Source organism: Pleurodeles waltl, chromosome 9 (genome assembly GCF_031143425.1).
Source record: "Pleurodeles waltl isolate 20211129_DDA chromosome 9, aPleWal1.hap1.20221129, whole genome shotgun sequence".
NCBI lineage: Eukaryota > Metazoa > Chordata > Amphibia > Caudata > Salamandridae > Pleurodeles > Pleurodeles waltl.
The window spans coordinates 154,820,258-154,844,007 of NC_090448.1; the positions used below are offsets into that span (position 1 = coordinate 154,820,258).

The window sequence follows — 23,750 nt, forward strand, 5'->3', positions numbered from 1 at the left end:
TTAGATCTTGGCTGTCTGGTCATTTCTTTATTTCATGTGGGTTTCATAGGGTTTTCGTAAATTGAGCACCTTTAGCAAAATGGAAACCTACATACATTTTCATTCAAACGTCCACCCAAGAGTAGTAGTTCTTAGTTGCTCGTTTAGAAAGTTCTTCAGCATTAGATAAATATTGAATGCATGTACTTGTTTACAAATGTAAGAAAGACTATATTGAACTGAACCTCACATAAAGACAAGACTACAACAAAGTCTACAATAGCCACTGCAAATGTGTACACTTCAAAGGTGGCCATCTTAGAACTAGGTTTACTAAAATAACACAAATGTCATTCAAATGTGGTGCAAGCACATTCAGAGAGCCCTCTTTTAATGCATTTGCATGATTTGAACAAACCCTTTCAAAGATGGCCACCGTGGATGTACTCACGTACAGGGCAGCCATCACTGAATGCACTGTATGATGTTATTAACAAACCCATTTAAAGATTGCATTTATGTGGCTACACGCACATCCATGATGGTGATCTTTTAATAATTTAGCATGATTCGAACAAATTCTTTCAATGATGGCCACCATGGAAGTGCTTGCATACAGGGCGAATGCATTGTATTATGTTAACAACCCATTTACAGATAGCAGTGTGGATGTGTATTTCTTAGAATAATACAAATCCATTCTAGGATGCTCACCGTGAATGCTCATTTAAGGAAGGCCAACTTGAAATGTGAATAAAATAAATATTAAGATAGACACCTTTTGCTAGCCCGGCTGGCGCCCAAAACGTTAAAACATCATTAGACATGCAAATGGGCCACAATCAGGGAAGGTCAGGAGTGCAGTGAAGGGGTGGGTAGGAAGGTACGGTGGACATATTTTTTTTTTTATTGAGCTGGATGAGGAAGGGTGGTGGAACAACTGATGAAGTCGGACAAGGGGGCTAGCCTTGCAGCACAGACAGTGAGTTACAGGGGAAGGGGCAACCAGCACACAGGGAAGTTGCCAAGACAACAAGAAAATTGAAAAAGTAGCTCACTAAATGCAAGCAAGTTCAGCAGTGGCAGCATGCACGTCTACCAATCAGAAAACTGAGACCAAAATGTTCCTGAGTGGGAAAAACAAATGAATAGGGAGGAACGCATCAAGGCAGAAGCAGAGAAGTGAGGAAGACTACAAATCCATCCAATCTTTAGCAAGGGACTATCAAGCACACTCTCTTTATGTCCAGCAAACACACAGCTAAAGCTGTGTGTGGCCGAGACCAAAAATGATGGCAAGCCTAGTAGAAGCCATCAGCCACTCCTAAAACTGGGAATACAATTAAAATCTTCGAGTGTCATCAAAAGTTTGCATTGTTCAGTATTGTTGGATGTTTCAGTCACAGATACAAACTTAAATGAGATGCAGGAAAGGGGTTTTTCTTTACAGAGAAAAATGTTTTATGTGAGAGAAAAAAAAGAAACAAAATGTGAATTTCCACATGGACTCTTAATTCTTTAGTGTCTATATCTAGGTTATAAAGAAACAGGAGCCCTGAGAATATGTCACACAATGTTCCCTTTGGCACTAAGTAAAGAATATTCTGCGCTTAGATGGCAAAGAAGCGCTGGTTGATGCTTCTCCCTTGAGAAGTTGTGCCAGCACAATACCATGTAAGCTTACTTCGTTAACCCTGAAAAAGGACACATAACTTCCACCCAAATAATACAGCATGGTTTATCACTGAATGTGCTCCCAACTGTGGAAAGTTACCATAGTGAGCAACCATGGAGTCATAAAATGATTTATTTCCAACTAACACTACATGATTTTAGTCCATGTCCGACCCTCCCATTAGGAAAGCTAGTAACCTACTGAATCTTGTGTAGTGCACCCTGTGATTAGGCAGGCAATGACTTCAACATTGCCACCTGGCAGAACTTTGTTGGGTTTATGGAAATATCTATGTCTATAGGGAAAACATTTCTCCTTGCAGAGAAAAAACAAGCAGATTGTAAAACCAAGAAGACTCAGTTTTTAACATACTGGCTTAGGGAATGGCGTGGGGTCATTAGGTACCATTCCAAGATAGCTAATGCCATTTGGATTAGTAAATAAAAATGTAATTTTAGTCGTGCTTTCTTGCAGTGCAGAGTAGCCTGGCTTGAAAAGACAGCTGCCAGGCCCTCCAAAAAATATCAGATGAAAACACAGACAAATATGAGGGATTCGGGGAGCAACAGAGGAGCAGATAGGGGGAAGCAGGTGGTGGGAGAACAACAGGGATGGGATGAGGAAGCAATGGAGACACTTGAGGCTGGGCCCAGGGGAGGACAAAAACAAAAGAAAAAACATTGAAGGCCGATAAAAATAATGGGCAAGCTTGGGGAGAGTGGGTGGGGGGTGTTGAGGGTAGCATCAGAGTTCACAGGGGCAGGAAAGATGGCTTGTTGGGGAGCAGTATATGAGCAAGAGCGCTAGAAAACAAGTGAAGTGCACTCTCATGTGAGTAGTGGAAAAATACAATTCATCCAACCAAAAGGATGGTAAAAAGGCTAGGCTCAAGGGGGTCGACAAACACAAGAAGAGGAAAGAAGCCAGCTACTGTATAAGAAGTAGGCAAATGAGAGTGACAATAAAACTAACCACTGGTAAGCAATTGCTGTGCTCTAACCCCAATGTAAGTATCGGGTATGGTCCACGAGAGGTATGTGGCGAACATACAGCTTAAATCTGTCAGGTCGGCAAGACTTAAAAAAAATGTGTTTGCACTTTAGGTATCGTTCCCCCATGTGGACTTCTACACACTATCACTAAGTAGTAATCCACGCAGCCGCAGCAAAAGGAGCCCACTGGATCTACTACTGGAAATGTAAGGGTATTCCAACATAAAAGAAAAAGTATATTCTGGCATAAATGTAAATTTCACCTGTGCTTTTATGTTGTTTATTTTGGTGGAGAGGGCCCATAAACTACAAATGGATGGAGTGATCAAACAGCACCCGAAAGCCACAAGTCCAGTGGAAAGTACTAGTGTAGCAAGGACCCACATCCATGGTTATCAAGAGAGAACTAGCACTGCCACTTCCAAGTTCAAATAATATTCATCACATGTATAGTGAGAATAGATTCACTTAAAGAGATACTTACGCTGTTTGTACGTTGTTTATAGATAGAACATATTAGCAGAGACTAAAGTAATTCATGCACAGCCCTTTTGCTCTCGGGCCAACCAGTCTCCACATTTGATTTGTTGAATTGGGCCAAATAAGAGATCAAATCCCTATTTCCTTGTTTTAAGTCTAGATATTCATTGTCTGTGGCTTGGGAAATTGTTCTGCAGTCAAAAATAAATTCGAAGTAATTCAGTTTTAAAAACTTTAATATCATAGCACAATTTGATCTAAATGAAAAATGGCTCTTTAGTAGAAAATGACTTCTATGCTAAATTATTGAAGAACATTCCATTTGATTATATAGTTCATAACATGTTATGAAGTAGTTATATATTTGCTCAGGTGCATTAAATAACTCTCAGAAAGTGTAGGGCAAGAGCAGTTCAGGGGACAGGCTCAGAGGGGGAGAAAGAAGTGAGAGGCTGAGACACAAAAATCATAAAGAAAGGCGTACAAATTCCACTAGATAAAGTGAGGCATTGGAAAAGAAAAATGGATGAAAAGACATCAAAACTCAGAAGATGCAGCAGCACAGAGCCAGGAGAGTAACAGATGGAAATGGAAAAGCCAGGACAACAGAGGAAATCAAAGAGCAGCAAAGTAATATTAAACATACCCTAATGACAGCATGTGTGTATGTTGGGCTGAGGAGAAAGAAGGCCATAGGTACAGAGATTGTACATTGAAGAAAAAAGTATGGGTAAACAAATAGGCATGGCCATGTGTAAGATGACAAACAATTCGGTGACCAATGAAGGGTGACAAAAGCAGGAGATGGAAAATTAGAATGGGAGTTTTAGTTATACAATGTTAGGCAAAGATATAAAAGCTGAACAATCTTTGGAAATTCCTTTAATTTATTAAAAGGCTCGATCGACACCATTTAAAACAGAAGGCTGTCTTTTTTGCTAAAATGAACTTTCTAAGAATGCAGGCTGGAGAAAAGGTTCCTACTTGCTACTCCAGTGTGTCACCGAATTGCTCATACGGTCCCACAAGCATAATATTTCACTTTCAACATTTGCCATTAGTGAGAAATTGTAAGTTGCTTTCATTTAGGAAAGGAGCAGAGACACGCACGTGTGTGAAGGGGGAAAGAGGATGCTTTTCATGGGCTTTGAACAACTACACGTACTTGTTTTGTGTTTTAGTTCAAACAAATCTGTCAGTATGTGTCAGGGAAAATACAGCTGACCAGTGGGGCCTTTTCAGCAGTGTACAGTATCAGACACCCACTTATACCGAATTACAATCATAGAGTGTTTAACAATTCATGCTATACAATCTAAGAGGTTTTTAATGCTTCTGTGTAAACCCGTGCCCTATTTCATCAAGGGTCGATCATGTACATATTTTTAAGTATCTAAATGAATACCATTTGCAAATGTATCTAGAGTCAACGGTTTTTCAGCTAACCTTTATTATTTGTTTTTTAAAAGAGCTGCAATTGGTCAAAGGGAGCAAGAGCCCAAATATAAATCAGAGTGATGCACAAATGCGTTCACCTCCATTTTAGCGGATTAATATGTTTTCTAAAGTATGACAGGATAGAGACTCCATACCTAGATTATAAATGAGGCACTGAGAATGGAAATGGTACCTAGATAACAAAACAACTTGCATTTCAAATCGCTTTCATACTTCTAGATCATGCTCCGAGCACTGTACTACTTCTAGAAGTCGTCAAAGCTATTTTACTTGTAAACTGGGTTATCAACCACTCTGCATACGCAACAACGTTGCCCTTTACTCCAGCACTACTATGTTTCCCCTTATGGCATAAATAATGGATGTCAAAAATATCACTGCAAATCATTAGCTGAGAAGTTATTAAGATAAGCCACCTTACCCAGCCTACTAAGATGTGGCCCACATGATCTGTAGATCCATCTGGTTTCCGGACCTCTCGAAGCCGACAAAGAAGATCTGTCCAAAGCAAAAGTAGAAATAAAAGTTATATGCTAAAACCTGTCAACTGGTACTACACAACATCAAGTATGAGTGACAGAATGATGCAGAGAGGCTTGCAAGAGGTAACCTAGGGCCTGATGTTTAGTTTGGCAGATGGGATACTCTATTATAAATGTGACAGCTATCCTGTCCTCTGTATTACAAGTGCTGTAGGATATAATGCAATTACAGTACTACTGACGGGATATCGTTCATATTAGTGACAGAGAATCCCATCTGATAAACTCTATCAGGCCTTTAATCTGCTAATGTTCCTACCTTCATGTAGAGGAATGAGGGAGTCCAGTGTTCCAAATATCTGCGTTAGCTCATGTTCTGTCATAATACAGAGTTTAAGCATTGGGTCGTGGTAGGCCTGTAGTAAAAAAAGAAGGGACATGTCAACATTTATGACGGAAAAATATAGATCTTTTAAAAAGGATATAGTTGAATCTAATCTCAGTAACACTTCTCTTTCACACTAATAGTGAAGCAGTTTTGTGAAGCCAGTGAACAGTCAACAGTGTTGAGAAAGATTAACCATCATTCTATTTTCTTACCAACTGTAAAACAACTAAATGTTAATCTAACCTTATTGAAAGTATGTGCAATCATATTGTCAATTTCCAAAGCATTGCAACACTTTTCTGAGCCCAGTTTATGATTTAAAGACCATAAATTGCACAACTTCAATGTCTGAGACCAACAGGTCATCTGGATCGCTGACTTGGATCGATGGTCAGTAGTACCCTGAAATTATCTAACATTTATTAGTGTTTTGGCAACCTTGAGCATAAGCTTACCTTTTTTGCTAACTTCAAGTCTTCTATCAAGTCTTCTTCTCCCTGGGAAAGTTCAAAGATTGCCTACGAGAAGGATCACAGCTGTTACAACAAATTTAAAACGTGAAAAATGGGAAACTGCTGTGACCCACTAAAATGATATTATTGTCAACGAGTTTATGTAAATAAACTTAACCTCTTTTCTCTTTGTTGTTTAAATTGGGTTAAATGATATCAGTTGGTGTTAATTGGGGAGTCTCGTTCAGTAACATCGTTATTTCAGGACTGAGTAACTAACCTGCAGGAAGCAGAGTTTTTCATAACCAGCACATAGGCAAAGGTTTGTTTCAAGTGGCGCAAAACGTGACTTCTTCTTAGCAAATGACTTAAGTGGTAAAGTGCTGTTGTGTTGATAAATCCGCTTAGTGAAATAAGTATCTTGTATAGTGCTCTAATACCACTGGGTTATGTTCCCTCTTTAGAAAACTCTCCACATAAAAATGAATACAAAATCTAAATTGAGTACAGTCTTTCAAAGTCCGATGCCATACTAGAGTCACTATTGAGTTTGTTGCCGAAAAACCCACAGCCTGGCCCATCGTGTTTTGCAATGCCCATTTGCCTGTACTTCTTTTGAAAACTTTTACAGACAAAAAGGAAAAGACGGTGTGTACTTACAATAATTATTAAAATCCTTGTATGGCAATGGGGATTGATATACAAGTTACAATGACATTTACACATTTGAACAACTTTGATAGAATAGAGTTATGGAGATCTGGTAGGCTCAGTAAGCACTTACTTGTTGACATATTAAGCGAAAGTGCCTCACTGGCATGTTTAGAATTACTACATTCAATGTTTGCTCCACACGCCCCTGTAATAACAGGCATTAGCACAAACGTGTCTTCAGTTCTAAAAGCAACCTGTCACCTAATTAACTGCATGCAAATAAAACCTGTATGACCTGGCATTTGTTGACTTAATTAGTTTACAAGACAAGATAATACACTATTTTTGAACATCGTATTTCATGGCCGTCATTTAGGGGATGCTGGAGGAATCCTGTGAAAACCCTTGGTTTCCCATGTACTAACACTGTTGCCACCCTTGGAACTTCTGACTCCAAACCTCTATCTTTAAATAAGGTGTTATTTGGCTACATTTCTATTTATTTTTGTTTTATTTTGCCTGGCCAAGGGTGTTTGTGGCAAGGGGTTGGCACTCTTACAGGCTTGTTAGCCACAGACGCATCATGATAAAATATTATTGTATGTTTAAAAAACACAGAAATTAACTGATAAATAACAAAGGCGAAACAGGAGTTATACTTAAGATAGTTACATTTTAATTTAAGTTAAAAGCTCTTTGATGTTCACTGAAGTTTTTAGTGAAGTTATAGTAGGTCTTCTAATAAAATCTAACGTTTAAAAATAAAAAATAAGGAAATTCACCAGTTATACTTAACTGACATAAGTATATAAGTCATCACTATGATGCATTGCTTATGACCACACATATTACATCACTGATGATATCTGAAATATACGGCGGTGCAGGTTTTACATGCTTCAGTCTAGAAAATGTACAAAACATTGGCTGAGAGACAAAAGCTTCTTTATGGCGAAAATACCTTTTAAACACCTATGCTTCGAACACCTTATCGTTTTAATAAACAAGCACTGTAACAGTAATTAACACCTGAAATTATTTTTTTTAAATTCCACCTACGTTAGTACAAAAATATACATATCCTAGGAAAAGTAAGGCAACCACACCATTCACCATAAGTTTAGGAAATTCAAATATAACATATTTTGAGGTGGAAACCAGTCACCCTGATGTGGAAAATGTACTCCCTCCTTTTCCCTAATTTTTTTCGTTATCCTTGAATTTCATTTAAAATGTACCTATTTTGTGTATACATTTGTGAATTTGATTCTGCTACCACTGGCTTTTTTATTTTCATAACTTTGCGCTAAATCTTTTTTTCAGGTGTAGCAAGTTTCCTCAAAATTAGTTTTGTTTACAGAACATATAATATGAACTGGACAAAAATAGAAAATCCTTCCTCAACTCAATGAATTTTCAAATTATTTGCAATTTGACCCACTGCACACGAAATGAGATGAGATTTGTGGTGGCAAATATCATCAGAAAATTGTATTTACTGTTATGAACTTCCATATACAAAATGGGTCTTACTCTGTGCTCACAGTGAGTACATGAAGTAGGACAGGGCAGCTCCAATCTGCAGTGAGATGGAGAGATATAAACTATACTGTCATTAATTTACTAAAAGCATTCTACTGAATGTTCTAGAACACCACATTCCAGATCCCCACATTCTAGCTTCCACCATTAGCCACCAACAGTAAGAACAAGCAAGTGATAACGCTACCTCTTGACGCTTGATTTCCTTCGATGTGAGCACCTGGTTGATGGACACATCAAATGTTTCGCTCCACAACTTGCTGTCTCTCCGCTTGGTGATTGCAGGGGGTGCATTTCTGGACCACGGTCGTGGGCTGAATAAATCAGGACGACTGTCGCTTCGAAAACTGATTGAGCGCTGGAAAATTAAGGAGAAGTTCAAATAAATTGATTACTTATATATTTCAGACTCAACTGAGCTCTGCAAAATCAGCAGGACCAGGGAGAGCTGTGTTGATCATCTAAGCTATCTGCTTTCTGTCCTACGGACATTTGCATTGATAACGAGTCTGCGGGCCTTGAAGCATCAATAGGTTATGTTTACTGGTGTAGGCAAAATACTGTGAAGTTGCTATACAGACTCTGCGACCTTTGATGGGGCCTGAGGGGCGCAGTCATGGGCTGCAGTCCCGTCTGTAATACAAATGTTTGGTAAAAATAATCCTCCTTTATCAGGAATCCACTTCGGTGATGAAAGAGTGCATAAAATAGGCTTATGTTAAAGGAGGGCATGTGGTATACAGAAAAAACACAACAGGTCAATTTCCTCAGTCCTGCAATCGCCAACAATAAGCATTAGAGAATGTGGCTTTGTTTGATGATATCAGCTGGGGTTCTAAGATGCATTCATTGGATGGTCGCTTTAAACAAGCATTGGCACACCCAATAGGTCTCGCTTATGCAAGAACTATTGGCTTTTCCAATGTGTTTTATTCATGCTGTACACCAGAGTGGCTGCTGTTATGTAGGGCTAAATGTTTGTGGCACAGAGGATAGTGGTATGGAATGGAGTGGTGTAGAATGAGGTGTCATTGAGTGTGCAAAAGTGTCACTTAGTGGAGTTTTGTAGAGTGGAGTAGGATGTCGTGGCTTAAATTGGAGTGGAGTGGTGCAGAGTGAAGGGGTGTAAAGTTGACGGGCATAGACTGGAGTAAAGGGGCATAGAGTGTTCAGGCACCGTTTGGATTAGAGTGTCACAGAGGGGTGCAGGGGGTGGTAGAGTGGCACAGAGTGGATTAGCATAGAGTGTTGTGGAGTGATGTACAGTGGAGTGGCGTAGAGTGTTGTGGCATAGAGTGGAGTAAAGTGTCAGGGTGGAGTGGCATAAACTGAAGTGGAGTGGTGTAAAGTGTCATGGGGTGGCATAGGGAAGTGGCATTGAGTGTCGTAGAGTGAAGTGACGTAGAATGGAAGGCATAGAGTGTTGTGTTGTAGAGTAGTGTGTCGGTCATTGAGTGCCATGGAGTGGTGTAAAACAGAGGAGAATCGAGTGGTGCATAGTGGCATAGAGTGTCACAAAGTGGAGTGGATTTGAGTGACCTAGAGTGGAGTACACTGGAGGAAAGTCGAAGGACACAGAGAGGAGGGGCACAGAGTAGACTGGAGTTGAGTAGAGTGAAGTGGCAGAGTGGAGTGTTAGTTATAAGTCGAGTAACACAGGGTGGAGTAAAGTATCATAGAATGGAGTAGAGAGGACAGCCTTTGAGTGGAGTGGCATAGCATGGAGAAAAGTGGAGTTGTATGTTATACAGTGGCAGAGAGTGTCAGAGAGGGTCGTGGAGTGGGGTAGAGTGTTTGTGGAGAGGGGTAGAGTGGAGTGGTGTAGGGCAGACTGTCAAGGAGGGTTGTAGGGTGGAGGATGATAGAGTGAAGGGTCATAGAGTGATGTGGCACAGAGTGGAGTAGAGTGGCCTAGAGTAAGCTGTGCACAGAGAAGCACACAGTGGCTAGAGTGTCGTACAGTGGAGTAGAGTGGAGTGTCATGGATGAGAGTGGAATGGAGTGTTGTAAAGCTGTGCAGTGTTGAGGGGTGTAGAGTGGAGTAGAGTGGAGTAGAGGGGCATAGTGTTGTGGCACAGATTGTCATAGAGTGGAGGGCCATTGAAAGGAGGGTCCTAGATTGAAGTGGCCTTGAGTGGCATAGAGTCAGGTGGTGTAGAGTGGAGTGGCGTGGCATGGAGTAAAGTTGGGTGGAGTCCCATAGTGTGGAGTGGCGAAAAATGGAGTAGAGTGTCATATAGAGTCATGGAGAAGAGCACTGTAGAGTGGAGTTCCATAGAGTGAAGTATGTATTGTGTGGTTGTGCACTGCCATTATAGCCAACACATTTTCAATTGAAATGACCACTACATTTGCACAGACATACAGTTTTACTGGTAAAACTACACAGGGCATAAACAATAACGTGTGGAAATGGCATCACCAATTGTACTGATTTATTTTGATGTACTTCATTTATGCTTTTCAAATTGATATATTCTGAAATATTTGCACTGTTCAATTACAGACATTTCAATTTTCTTGTGTGCTAGAAAAAACATAACATCCTACAGCCTTTTCTCTATCCAGCAGGATTGTCACATACATCCTCTCATGTTAAAGTCAGAGAAAGTAAAGTAAACTCCAAGCTCCCTTAGACGACCGTGTCTGACATTTGACCTCTGTCTTTCAAATCATGCAAATGTGACAAGTTAAGATCAAGATTTAAAGGCTTGTTTACAGAAAGCGAGCAGTGGAACAATACAGTAAATAGACTACACTCCACAGGAGGGACAAACTCAAGCTGGACAGCCTAAAACAAATAAAACCACCAATTAGAAAGCAAGCAAATGTGAATTACAAGACTTAAAGCCAAACAATGGGTGGATTGTATTCCCATGGAAGCTTTCAGAATGTCCCCAAGATGTTGTTAGTAAACCAGACAACTATTTTGTCTGGTAGGCTTCAACCTAAAAAGGAGTACCTTTTTATTGCAAGTATTTTGTACATGTTAGAGGATAGCAATTTATTTTCTGCCAGTTTAATATGTAAAGCTCCTTTGTGGGAATCCCTAAATGTTCAAAATAATCGTGAAGTGTGGCAAACTGTCAGCTATATCTGAAAATGCCACTTGTATTTAACATACTTACATACTATGTAGTATAACTTGCCATTTCTGTATCAGAAAACTCAACCAAAAGGATCGCAGAATTTGACCCTACACTGCTCCATATTCCAGGGGCCTAACCATAAGAAATCCTTTATAAACAATTTAAGACTCTCTTTAAAAACAGTTTAGACAACTTGCACAAACTGTGTTAGAATCACAAGACAAACTGGGCAAGGATCTTGTATACAAATAATGTACAGACTTTCAATATACAGCATAAGAAGCACTATACAAACAGTAAGAACTGTATATTTAAGCAGTGCAAGGAGAACTACAAAATAAAGAATGAGTCAATGTACACAGAACAACTGATCATCAAGGAGCACAGCAGTAACAGTTTAACCATTACTACAGAAGTGAAATAGGGACTTTTACCGAAGAATTGCAAGGAACCCTGGTAGGTATTTGCAAACAAACAAACAATGCAAGATGCAGTATAAAGTCAACAAAATCCTACACATACAATGTACTGAACCCTGTGCATAAAATGTATAGTCCTTCCCGGTGTAGCAATATAGAAATAGTGTAAGAAGAACAAAAATGCATTGTAAATGCAGTGTAGGAAAAATACAATACAGTGCAAAGAAAACAATAGAAATACATACTACCGAAAAGGAACAAGGGCTTCTAACCGACATAAGCATGGCAAGAATCGCTACACAGAATACGTAGGAGTTCCTTTCACACTGTGTAATAAGCAGAATAAAAACAGTACAGGTAACATATCATAAACATCCTAGGAGGCACTGCATGTACCATGCGAGATTGTTTTTTTGGATTGTAAGGAATATGATACAAACTTTGTAAGGAATTTTATACAACTGTTTAATCAACATTACAAAGGTATCCATGAAACAGAGGAGACAGCTGAAGGCATGAAGTGTAGGATGTCCCATGCAAACAATTCAAGCACCAATGTACAAAGACAGCCCATAAACAAAATATAAAAATATTGCTCAGCACTGCAAGAAGATTGTATGGACTAGCAAAGCTCTATACAGTGTATCAGGCCAGTGCTTAATTTGCACCAGTGGTCGCATTCACTTTCGCGGACCAGCACTTACTTTTTCTCATCAGACTTTGACCCAGAGTAAGAGAGAGGATGAAGGCAGATGTAGATGAAGATGGAAAAAAAGTAACAAAGGGATGGGGCAGAGATTGAAAAGAGCCTGCAAGAGTAAATATAAAAGTAAGGGAGTGTATTGTGGTGGAAGAAATAGGCATGTGGTGGAGTCAAGGCTAAGCAGTTTTGGTTTTTGGCATGCCGGCATTCGTCAGCATAGGCTGTGGATGTCTGAGACAAGCTTTGCGTACCAGCACTCATTAAGCAGTCGGAAATCAGCATAAACTGCTCTGCAGAAACAATGTTAAGTAAGGAGTCTTTTAGAAACCAGAAACAGTAAGGACCATACTACATATATAATGCATAGTACTGATTTTTAAGCAAACACTGCAAGGCGTATACTACATACCATGCGCAGATATCTCTACAAACAGCGAAAGACACTTTTAGATGGTCTTGGTGGTGTGTAGTGTAATATAATTGCTTTCACTGCCTCACTTTGTCACTTACTAACTCATTCACCAGACTAAATGGATCTGCATTGATCGTACGTTGAGCACTCTATAAAGTATGAGCACTATGAAAGTAGTATAAGGAGCACTACACACGCACCCCCACACATACATACACACACAAACACACAGTATGGAGCTTTACACGCAGTATAAAAAGTTCTGCCCAAACAGCATTACAATTTCCCTACAAACGTATTTTTCTGTATTTTTTGTAAGGCACTACGAACCACTAACAGGACAAAGAATTTTATCCAAACAGTGTTAATAGCTCCACTTAAAAGTATAACTGAACTTTTCAAAAACAACATGCATGGCACTACACTGTCCATCTATACAGGGTTCTCTCCAGAAACAATATGTATAACTGTATACCAAATGTATAGGTGGCTCCTCAAGAGTTGACACAAACATTATCTGAAGCAATAGAAACAATATAGGGAAAACTAAGCAAAAAGTTCAAAGAGCAATACAAAATAGCATTACACCTACACAAGCAACACTGTATAAGGGGATCTATCAGCGATATATCAAACATTACAAACAGATGCACTACAGCCGCTTGAAACCCTTAAAACCCTATGGCAAGCCGACTTTGGGGAACACATAGACGATGAGCGATGGGGAAACATCACAGCCCAGGTCTACAAGGTATTTAGAAATGCCTGGTTTAAACTGATAAATATATACATACACCATAGAGCATACCTTAGCCCTGCGAAAATAGCATCAATATACAACAACACAAACAGCGCATGTCCTAGATGTGTGGAAGCTGGGGCTGACTTATTACTCCATGCTATGGACTTGCAGAGAGTTGAAGCAATATTGGGAAAGGGTGATAGGCGACACCAAGAAGATCACGGGCAGGAAACTGGCGACCACCCCGGCAGTCGCATTGTTAGGGAACTTCCCCAGACCACACTCAAAAAAATGTCTAGTAAATTCACGGACCTAGCATTGATCCTTGCAAAAAGAGAAATTACAATGCATTGGAAGGACCCCAAGGGACCAAGAGTGCTTACGTGGAGAGACACGTTAGCCAAATGGGCTGAAGCAGAGGGGGAGGCATTACGCCTAGAACTTGCAAAAGGAATAGGGAGCGAAGAGGGGATGCAGCAGAGGGACAATCTACTGGACCGCCTGAAAAACCCAACAATTGACCTCCAAGAACAAAACATATCATCGGAGGAGACGGACTCAATTAACACAGAGACTAGCGCCATACCAGACAATTTGCAATAATTAGCTAAACCCAGAGCGGCAAGGCCTGAGAAGAGGGAGTACCAAGATCCGGACTAGAGTAAATACAGGGGACGGGGAGGTGGGAAAGTAGTTAACTGTATACATGTTTGGAACGAAAACAATAAAAATATATAAAAAAATAAAAAGCACTGTATAAGGGGCTCTTCAAACAGAACGAGGAGCTCAATAAAAGAATAATGAGCTCTTCACAAAGGGGCTGATTCACAAGACAGTAGCAGATTGGGAAGTAGTATTACAGTAGTACTCTTTTACATACACTTACATGCCTTTTTCAACAGTTCCCGAAATGTTCAACTTCCTATTAGTAAAAGTGCATAGAAGGTACAGTCACTTTTGTTTGTATTAACTGCACATTAACATTCTCTGAATATTCGCATAGTATTCCTATTTAGATGCGTGGGCCCGTTTCTCCTATTAGAAGTGCAGGGCAATACTCTGGTGTCATGCAGGACAAGTCTTAAGCAGAGACCTCAGCCAAAACAATTGAGCCATGCAGGACAATTCTTAGGCACAGGTCTCAGAAAAGAAAATGAGAAAAGCAGAATAACTCTTAGGTGGATGTACCAGCTAAAAAATGCAGGGCAACTCTTGTGTGGTGCCCAATTTATTGCGAGGCCTCTGGTATTATTGAACACGTATGTGCTAACCAGATTAATACATTTGTTCACTTGACTTCAAAGCGTTTGAGAGCAGTGTACAACAATCTGAAACTCAGAAAGGTATGACACAAGGACTGAAAACACAAGTTCGAACTACATCTTTTAAAAATAATTGGTATTTTATTTACAGACTGAAAAGTGAGACAATTAAAGAGGTCCTTTTTGACAAGAGTTGGGCTCCCCCAGTTGTGACTAGACCTTATGCAAGAATTAAAGGAGGACTTCTCAATAGAGGAGCTGAGTGAAGCCATGAAGGTGCTTAATAGAACCAAGGCCCCAGGTGGAGAAGGGTTTTCGGTGGAGTTTTATCATACCTACTCTGCTATTCTTAGGGAAAAGATGCTGGTGTTTTTTTATGAGGGGGAGAAAGGACTCCTTCCTCAGACCATACAAGATGGGGTTGGATGCTTGAAACCTGGGGGAGATATGGTGGACCCTTCCTCATAAAGGCCCCTCACCCTGCTTAAAACTGATCTTTATATATTATGCAATATACTAGCAGCTAGATTGCAGGGGTTGATCAGGCAGTTGGACCATGAAGATCAATGCGGTTTCATGTCGGCACATAGCACCACTTATAAGTTACGTAGATTGCCCCATGTATTACATGATGCCTTGGATGGTGAGAGGGAGACAGCTTTGGTTTCCTTGAGCTAGAAAAGGCATTTGATATGGTGGAATGGGCTTATTAAATGTCAGTGCTGTGTGGCATTGGGTTCAGGCCTAGTTTCTGTGCCTGGACACTACTCCTGTATACTAAGCCCACTATACATATCAAGGAGGGTGGTGAGCTTTCTGAGTCATGGGTGGTAGGTAGGGGAACCTGACAGTAGTGCCCTCTTTCACCCCTTCTTTTTGCGCTGGCAATTGAGCCCCTTGCATTGCTGCTGTGCAAGGAAATGGCTTCTTGGGGAATCAGGGTGGACGATGCCGCTCATGTGGTTTCATTTTACGTGGATCACTTGTTACTATATGTACAATCCCCCAGAAAGTCTGTTCCACTCCTGCTGAGGCTACTGGGCACCTTCTGTGAGGGTTTGTGTTTCAAAGTTAATGCCCATAAGTTGCCCCTCCTCTCTTTGGGTAGACTGATTGGACAGCAGATGGACCAACTGCCAGATGTGGGTCTCTGCTGAAAATTGGAAGGGTTTCGGTATCTAGGGATCTGGGTCTCACACACACTGAGGCCCAACGTCAACTTAGAAATGTGGAAAGGATCTTGACGGGGCTTGAGAATGCCATCAAATTCTGGATAGGCTCCCTCTTACTGTAATGGGAAGAGCACACCATAGTAAAAATGGTATTCCTTCAATGCTACTTGTACTTAGTACAGAGCTCCCTTTTTTCGTTGGGGGACCGGTTCTTTCGTAAATTGCACAGCCTGTTAGTTTCTCTCATTTGGGCGGGTAAGCACAGCAGGGTGGCACTGGGAGTGCTCAAGAGGGACCTGGAGGATGGCGGATTGGCTAAGTGAGACAATCTGTTAGTTTCTCTCATTTGGGCAGTAAGCGCAGCAGGGAGGCACTGGCAGTGCTCAAAAGGGACCTGGAAGACGGAGGATTGGCTATCCGGTACTTAAAGTTTTATTTTTCTGCTGCGCACCTGCAGCATGCCACTAGATGGTTGAAGGATTGTGATAACTGGGAGAAACGATGATGGGGAAAATCCACTTTACCACAGTTACTGATACACAAGGCAGGTCACACCACTCAGTCCCGTAATTATGCAAAACCACAGCAGAGATTTGGGAGAGAGTAGTACAGAGGGTTCTCACTGAGCTCCCTTCAGCAGGAAGCTACGGTTATGGGACCTTGCTCCCTTTAGAAACATAAACGCTTATATTTCTATGGAACATTGGAGGCCAGAAGGGTGTCAGATTGCAGGCGATATCTGTCCCAGAGAAGCCTTTATTACTTTTCAAGAGGCTCAGGATTCTTTTGGGATCGGACCACCCCACTTCTTATACTGTGCTAAGCTGGAGAGCATTGGGAGGGAACTCTTGATTGATTTCCCTGCAGCGCCACGGGTCTTTGAGGTGCTAGACGGCCTAACTGGATGGATGGGTCACCCAATCACCCATTTTTACAAAATCCTTACAGGCAACATGCAGGACAAACAATTTAGAGTGTGGGGCCTGGGAAAGTGATTTGGAACAACCCATTTCAGATTCATACTGGGCGAGTGCAACTACCCTGGTACGCACAGTGTTGTGTAATAATAGATTCAAACTCCTTCAATTTCTGCACTGTACATATGCCACACCATATAAATTGAGCAGACTGGATCCCACTAGAGGAGCTAAATGTGCATGTTGTGGGGAGGAAGGTACCACTTTCCTACACTTGGCTTGGGAATGTGCCAAGGCCCAGGATTATTGTGGACAAGTGTTGCCATGTATCAAAGAAACCACTGGTATTCCAATCCATCTCACATCACTGGCTTGTTTGCTGGGAGTGGTAGTTAGACTTAAGGGTCGGAAAATCCCCTACAAACTTGTGCAACTGGCCCTTCTCTTGGCAAAAGATTGGATGGCCACTGGATGGCTGGGCACTAGAGTTCTGTTGCTGGATCAGTGGTTGAGGGATTTACTGGAATGGTACGGTGGCAAAAGAACACCATATGAGATCGTCATACACCATTGACGAGATAGTGCTGTGTGCCCCCTTACTGCAAAAATTCCACGAGGACAGTAACCTGAGCTCTGATGACAACTCAGAGGGAGAGGGATGATTGTAAGGAGGGATGCTACTCTCAACCTTTTTATGACAACCAAGTGTGGCATTAATGTAATCCTTCTTAAAGTTCTAGCTAGTTGTCTTGGTTCATTCCACAAACCACACTGATCATTATTTGTACTGCCCTGTAGCTACTGCTCTTGGAAAAATGTAGAGATCATGCCTGTGACCGTCTTTAATAGGTAATTGATGGGATAATTTGCATGAAACTGCACTCTTGCACTGTAGGTTTCTTTTTTTTCTTGTTTTTACTGAAACCAATAAAACACAGTTAAAAAAATACAGGAGGTCCTTTTACTGTTACCTCCTGTGATCAAAATCTGACACCTGGCTTTATGTTTTCGCTAGATAATTTGTTAAACAACATGTTGGGTCTTGGCTTATTGTTATGGAACTGCGATGAAACCATGGGGAAGGAATGTTGGGAGGTAGCGATGGAATGAAGGGGATTAGAATGGAGCGGGAGGCAGTTGGAGAGTGGCGTAGACAGAAGAACTTGGTGGCAGTCTGTACTCCTGTTGATCCTGCACTTAATAACAGAACTTACTGGATTGCCGCATCCACGTCTTTATACAACCCCAGTCAAAGGCGCCAGCCATTTTGTTGCAATGTATAATATCTCTAGATATCTGTCCTCTAATCTAGTTTCACAGCAAACAAGTGCATAAGGAAAGATAGCAGAGTGGGTATGACCCCAGGTGGCAGAGAATCTGGAAATTGTTCTAAACATCTGGTCTTCCAAAAATCAGGTCAATCAAAAACCCACCACTTAAAATTATTAGAGGATCTCCTTCAGGTTAAAAGGGATAGCTTTTGGTGCTCAGGGACTGGCTGCCTTAAGTTTGGATGTCCATTTAATCGAATGATCTATAGTTGCAGTGGTTTACAGTTGGGGCACGGATAGAGTACAGAGTTACAGTCCCACTTGATCTTCTCAGTCAATATCTAGGAAGGGCGAATACTGGTCCTAGAGTTGGAGTAGCACCCAGAATACATTGCCCATAAGTACCAAACTTAACAAGGCATTATTTCAAAACTGATCAGTCGTGGTAGGGGATTTGGATTGGTAGTATCACCCATGGTCTCTGAGATATAAACGGTTTTGAAATCAGGCCTATTTGGGAGAATTTATAAACACATTTGCTTAATTTCATAAACTGCATCTCCTTGTGTAAAATACAGAAACCACAGGAAAATCTGGTGACTTTAGATGTAGGAGAAACAGTGCACGTATTTTAAGATCGCTAACATATCTCAGTTGAACCTGAGCCTTTGGAGGACAGTTTGGGGATATCAGAAACAGTAACAGAATTAAAAATGTCATATATTTTTGGAATAGGAAATCCTTCCAAAAACCAGCAACAGTTACACCAGTTAGCACAGTCTTTTTACTTAAGGCAGATTGTTTGAAAAATGTCCACGTTATTCGCTATAAAATTGTGTTTTCTGAGCTTTGTCAGAAAGGACATAGTTTAAAGAGAGTTTTTAAGGTTCTTTTTTGGAAAGACATGGTGCCTTGAAGATGACTCATTGCCGAAACCTTATGTTGTGAGAAATTCGCAAAAGTTTCGCATTTTTTTATTTTATACTCACCTATAAATTTGATTATTCATAATTATAAGATTTGAATGAACCTTCCGAGGTAGGCTCCCTCGAACAACTGAAACCAGGTTGCTCAGGAGTAAATCAGTGGAGGTTCTATATATATGTGATACGGATGGGCATTGTTGCTTTATTTTATTTTTCAGTTAGCACGCAAAATTCTTGCAAGAAATAATTGTTTTACACATGCTAAATGTGAGAAGTCCAAGTGCAAATAAAGATTTTGCAGTACTTTGAATTATGAAATCACCATTTTCATTATCTGGGCACCAGAATAAATTATCTTCTGGTTTTTTTCTTGTGACGGAGTATTGTTGGGTGGCATGCCTATCATAAAACATAACGTGAGACAAAGGTAGCCCGATAATCTGGATAGACACAGGACTATGCTTGCACAGTAAGGCCTGAAAGCTTGCATGGCTGCTGCCTGAGCTGTTTGTTACTCCTCGCTGTATGTGAGTGAAGCTTGCGCTCCTGCCCCACTGGTGGCAAACCTGATGTGTGCGCGCGAGCTTGCGTGCACGAGAGTGTGTTTGCGCGAGACATGTTGCCGCAGATCTGCTACTCAGGTGTTCTCAGGACTGGGGTTTTAGGAAAAGACCCCTGAAGTTCCTGTTTAACAGAAAAGTGATGATTCTTAAGAGTGAGTTTTCATTGAAACGTGTAGGGGAAATGGGACTGGCCAAGAGTGAGAGAATGTGACGTTAAGAGTGAGGCTTACTAGGAGGGAGCCAGACACGGCACTCAGGCCCAAGGTGTTACGTGAAGTGGAACGCTAATAAGTTACCAGACAGGTCTGCGCTCCGTGCACACACCCCACATTTTTTGTTTGTGAGCAGAAGTCATTAAAACTGCAGGGTGCGACCTAATTGATTTGCTGCTGTTGGTAGGTCTGAAATACCTGAAACAGGGTTGGTAAAGTCCGTCCTCCATTCGCAGGAGCGAACAACACTAATCCGCTCTGTAAAAAGGAACGAAAACAGCACAACTGGCCCAACCACTAATTTGCAGGGAAGCCAGGAAAAAACACACTTCACATGTTTCCATAATATGCACCAAAAAAAGGTGCGCACATGCAGTACTAACCTGCACGGCAGAAATGTAGCAACAAATCACATGCACCACAAGTTTGCTCGGCATAAAGTAAGCAATATACATCAATATACCACTAATCTACATAAAAGACTGTCATGTACCACTCATTTGCCACTAATCTGCCCACGAGAATGAAGGAACACATCACTCATGTACCACAAATCTGTGCCACGCCAAGAAGGTTCACTCAAGAATTGTACCACTAATCTGCACAGCAGAAAGGAAGGAATATACAACAATGTAGCACTAATCTACGCAGAAAACTGTAAAGTACCACTCATTTACCACTAATCCGCACAGGAGAAAGGAAGGCACACACCACACATGTACCAGGAACATGTGCAGTGGCAAGAAGGAACACCCAGCAATTGTATCACTAACATGCACAGAAGACGGGAATAAAAATAGCACTCACTGCCCATTGACATGCTCAGCAGAAAGTAAGGACCATAACACAACAGTATCACTAGTCTGCAAAGAAAGAAAGGAACATACAAAACACGTGTCACTAACCCGCACAGCAGAAAGAAAGGAGCATACCACATAAGCACAACTAACCTGCATAGCAGAAAGGAAGGAAGGAACATAACCCAACGTCCCACCAACCTACAGAGGAAAGACAGGAACATACCACATCTGCATCACTAACTGCACATCAGAAAGAAAGGACATACCACTAGAGTATCACTGGTCTACATCGAAGAGCGAAAGGAACATACCACACACACACTACTAAAATGCACAGTAGAAAGAAAGGACATACCACAAGCGTATCACTAGTCTACATAGAAAAAAGAAAGAAACATACCACACACGCACTAATAAACTGCACAGTAGAAAGAAAGGACATACCACAAGAGTATCACTGGTCTACCTCGAAAAGAGAAAGAAACATATCACACACGCACTAATAATCTGAGAACGGAAGAAACATTCCCCAATGTCTCACCAACCTGCACAGAGGAAAGAAAGAAACAAACCACACACTTACCACTAATCTGCACAGCGGTAAAGGAGTAACATACCACAAATATGACACTATTCTGCTCAACATACACAAAGGAATATGTCAAGACTGTTCCAATAATTAATCTGCATTGCGGACAGGAAGGACAACATCTCACATATATCACTAACCTACATAGCAACAAGGAACTAGCAGAGCAAATGGGCACTAGCACTAACCTGCATTGCAGAAAGGGGAAACATACTGCACATGCATCACTGATCTGCACAAAAGCAAAGCAGGAAGGATAACACCCCAAAGAACCACTAATCTAAACAGAAGAAAGACAGGCCCATGCCACACATTTACCACTAATCTGTACAGTAAAAAGGAACAAACAGTGCACACGATAGCAGGTAATACAGGGAAAGTGAAGATCTTAACATATCTCAAAACCAAACCGTGTTTTCGAACTGCGTGAATGGCATGGTTTTTAAACACGTTTCACACGGGAAACTCTAAACTACATTTAAAAAGCCTGCTTCGCGCGATCTGTCTTAACCATAACACAGGGGGGTGGTTGCAAGTACTTAAAAGAACATAACATCTGTCTGAAGCAGTGAGTAAAGGAAGTGTCAGAAGTTAAAGGCTAGCGTTTGGCCAGATCTAATTTGCTTTCACATGGCTCAGACTGGAACAGATGCGGCCATATTCTTTTAGCCAGGCCCACTGGTGCTCTGCAGCAGCTGAGGGGCAGATTTATGGGCCGAGAACACGGAACCCTTTTCCAAATACCCTAAATACCCCTTCTGCCTCAACAGCCGACTGGCAAAAATATTCCTGTTCTTGTGCCGCCACTGCTGCCGTTCATACTTTGCTGCTTTGCTGTGTGTTGTGAAATCAGTATAACAGATATATAGTAGGCAAGAGACAAAGAACACTTGTTTAAGTACACACCTAAATTGATACCTGTCGGGAGGCAGAACTTGTTCACCTTACCAATACCGTAAAGCAGGAGGTCTATATTGCAGCTGAGCTTCCAGTATAGATGATTTGTCATTTTTCAATGGCAGGGTTAGTCCAAATCATACAGCAGGCAATCACTAACATTAACAAGCGTAGGAAAGCACAACAGTGGAAACAATTGATGCAGGGAGACAAATTATGATTTTCTCAAGAAAGGTCAGTGATACTTTAGTTAACTTTGCAGCACCTGTTTTTAAGTGTTAAGAATTTTAGTAAAACAATGTTTAGCAACAAATCTCACCTTTATGGAACAATCCAATAAAAAAAATTGGGAATCTGCAACAGTGACTCCTTATTTATAGTTTAGTCGCCACTTCCATAAGAAATGGATACTATTTATAAGATAGAGCATAGACCATTCTGAAGCCAGTCAGCACCAAAAGTTCACATTTTGGAAAGGGAACGAAAGGTTGAAGCCAGGACAGAGAATTTAAGAATGTTAAAGGTGGGTATAGGAAAACTAGGCCAAGGGTTGCATAAATCGAGGAGGTCCTACAATACATTTGTTATTCATTTGTCCATAGACATTAATTCAGAATTATTTGCGAATTATATTTTCTTGTATCTGGTGAATTGTATTTGCTATATGCACTATTCCTCCCATCATAGATCTATGATGGATGCATACGAATTACCAAGTGATTAATGGAGCACTTTTAAGATGAATCCAATATTAATGTTCTTGGGTCATTTTGAAAGGTTTAAGTTAGTGTCATACTTGATTTACCAAAACCTGTGACATTACAGATGGATTCCATTCGGAAGAGACATACATTCTGGATTATGATGCAAAATAAGGCACTCATAATAACTGTGAGACGCCTGTTCCAAATAGATTCAATTTTGTTCAATCATTCAAGTCATCTGATCATTTTTCTATTTGTCACAGAATCAATTACTTTCGACTCACATTCTCCAACATTGTTTAAAAATCTGGCCTCCATATCACTGTTAAAATTGAACCTGTCCTCCAGCTTGGAAACATGCTCACTGGAGGAGAGTCGTCAAGAAGCCTGACCTCTCAGATATGAGGAGAAGATCATATACATTTATATTCAAGTTAGCCTTCATTCTCATTTAGTGTCTAAAAAGCATTTTCTTAGTTTTCCTTACATTCAGAGAATGATTTATTTCTGATAAATGTTTTAGTTGTCGAATGACACTACCCTGAAAATGTTTTAAAGTGAAACGATCCCAAACCCAGGGATTCAATCCAGTCTCTTTTGCTAGATTGTCACGATTAGCAGGAAATAAGGTTATGGTGAGAGGCCAGCTCTGCTTGAGCGCCTCATCATACCTTGCAGTCGCTACTTCTTCTGTGCCACTTTTGCCAGTACAGCGGTGTCTTAAAAGAAACATCCCAATGCTCATGAATCTAAGTGGCAAGTGACGAGCAAATCAGAGTAAAGATATTTAGGGCGTCATTTAGAGCCTGGCGTGTGAGCCACCAAACCACTAGGTGATTATGGCCACTCTTTCCCAAGCCCCCAGCCCCCAGACAACCCGCAGACTGTACTTAGCGATCCTGCTGGTTTGGTAGTGATTTTTCACAAAAAGCGAGATTTGTTTTTGGAAAACGGAAAAAAGCAATATCCC

General features: G+C 40.9%; 1 protein-coding gene across 4 annotated transcripts in view; it reads right to left on the minus strand.

Moving 5' to 3' along the window:
* The window catches only part of ARHGEF3 (Rho guanine nucleotide exchange factor 3), a 786,720-nt gene that overhangs the window by 55,454 nt on the left and 707,516 nt on the right, over window positions 1-23,750 (minus strand). For all 4 annotated transcript variants that reach the window (XM_069206461.1, XM_069206462.1, XM_069206463.1 and 1 more), the window contains 4 exons: window positions 8,290-8,460; window positions 5,910-5,972; window positions 5,386-5,482; window positions 5,006-5,082 (listed from right to left, as the gene is read on the minus strand). In XM_069206461.1, coding sequence (XP_069062562.1) covers window positions 5,006-5,082; window positions 5,386-5,482; window positions 5,910-5,972; window positions 8,290-8,460 — 408 coding nt within the window. The remainder of the gene's footprint in view (window positions 1-5,005; window positions 5,083-5,385; window positions 5,483-5,909; window positions 5,973-8,289; window positions 8,461-23,750) is intronic.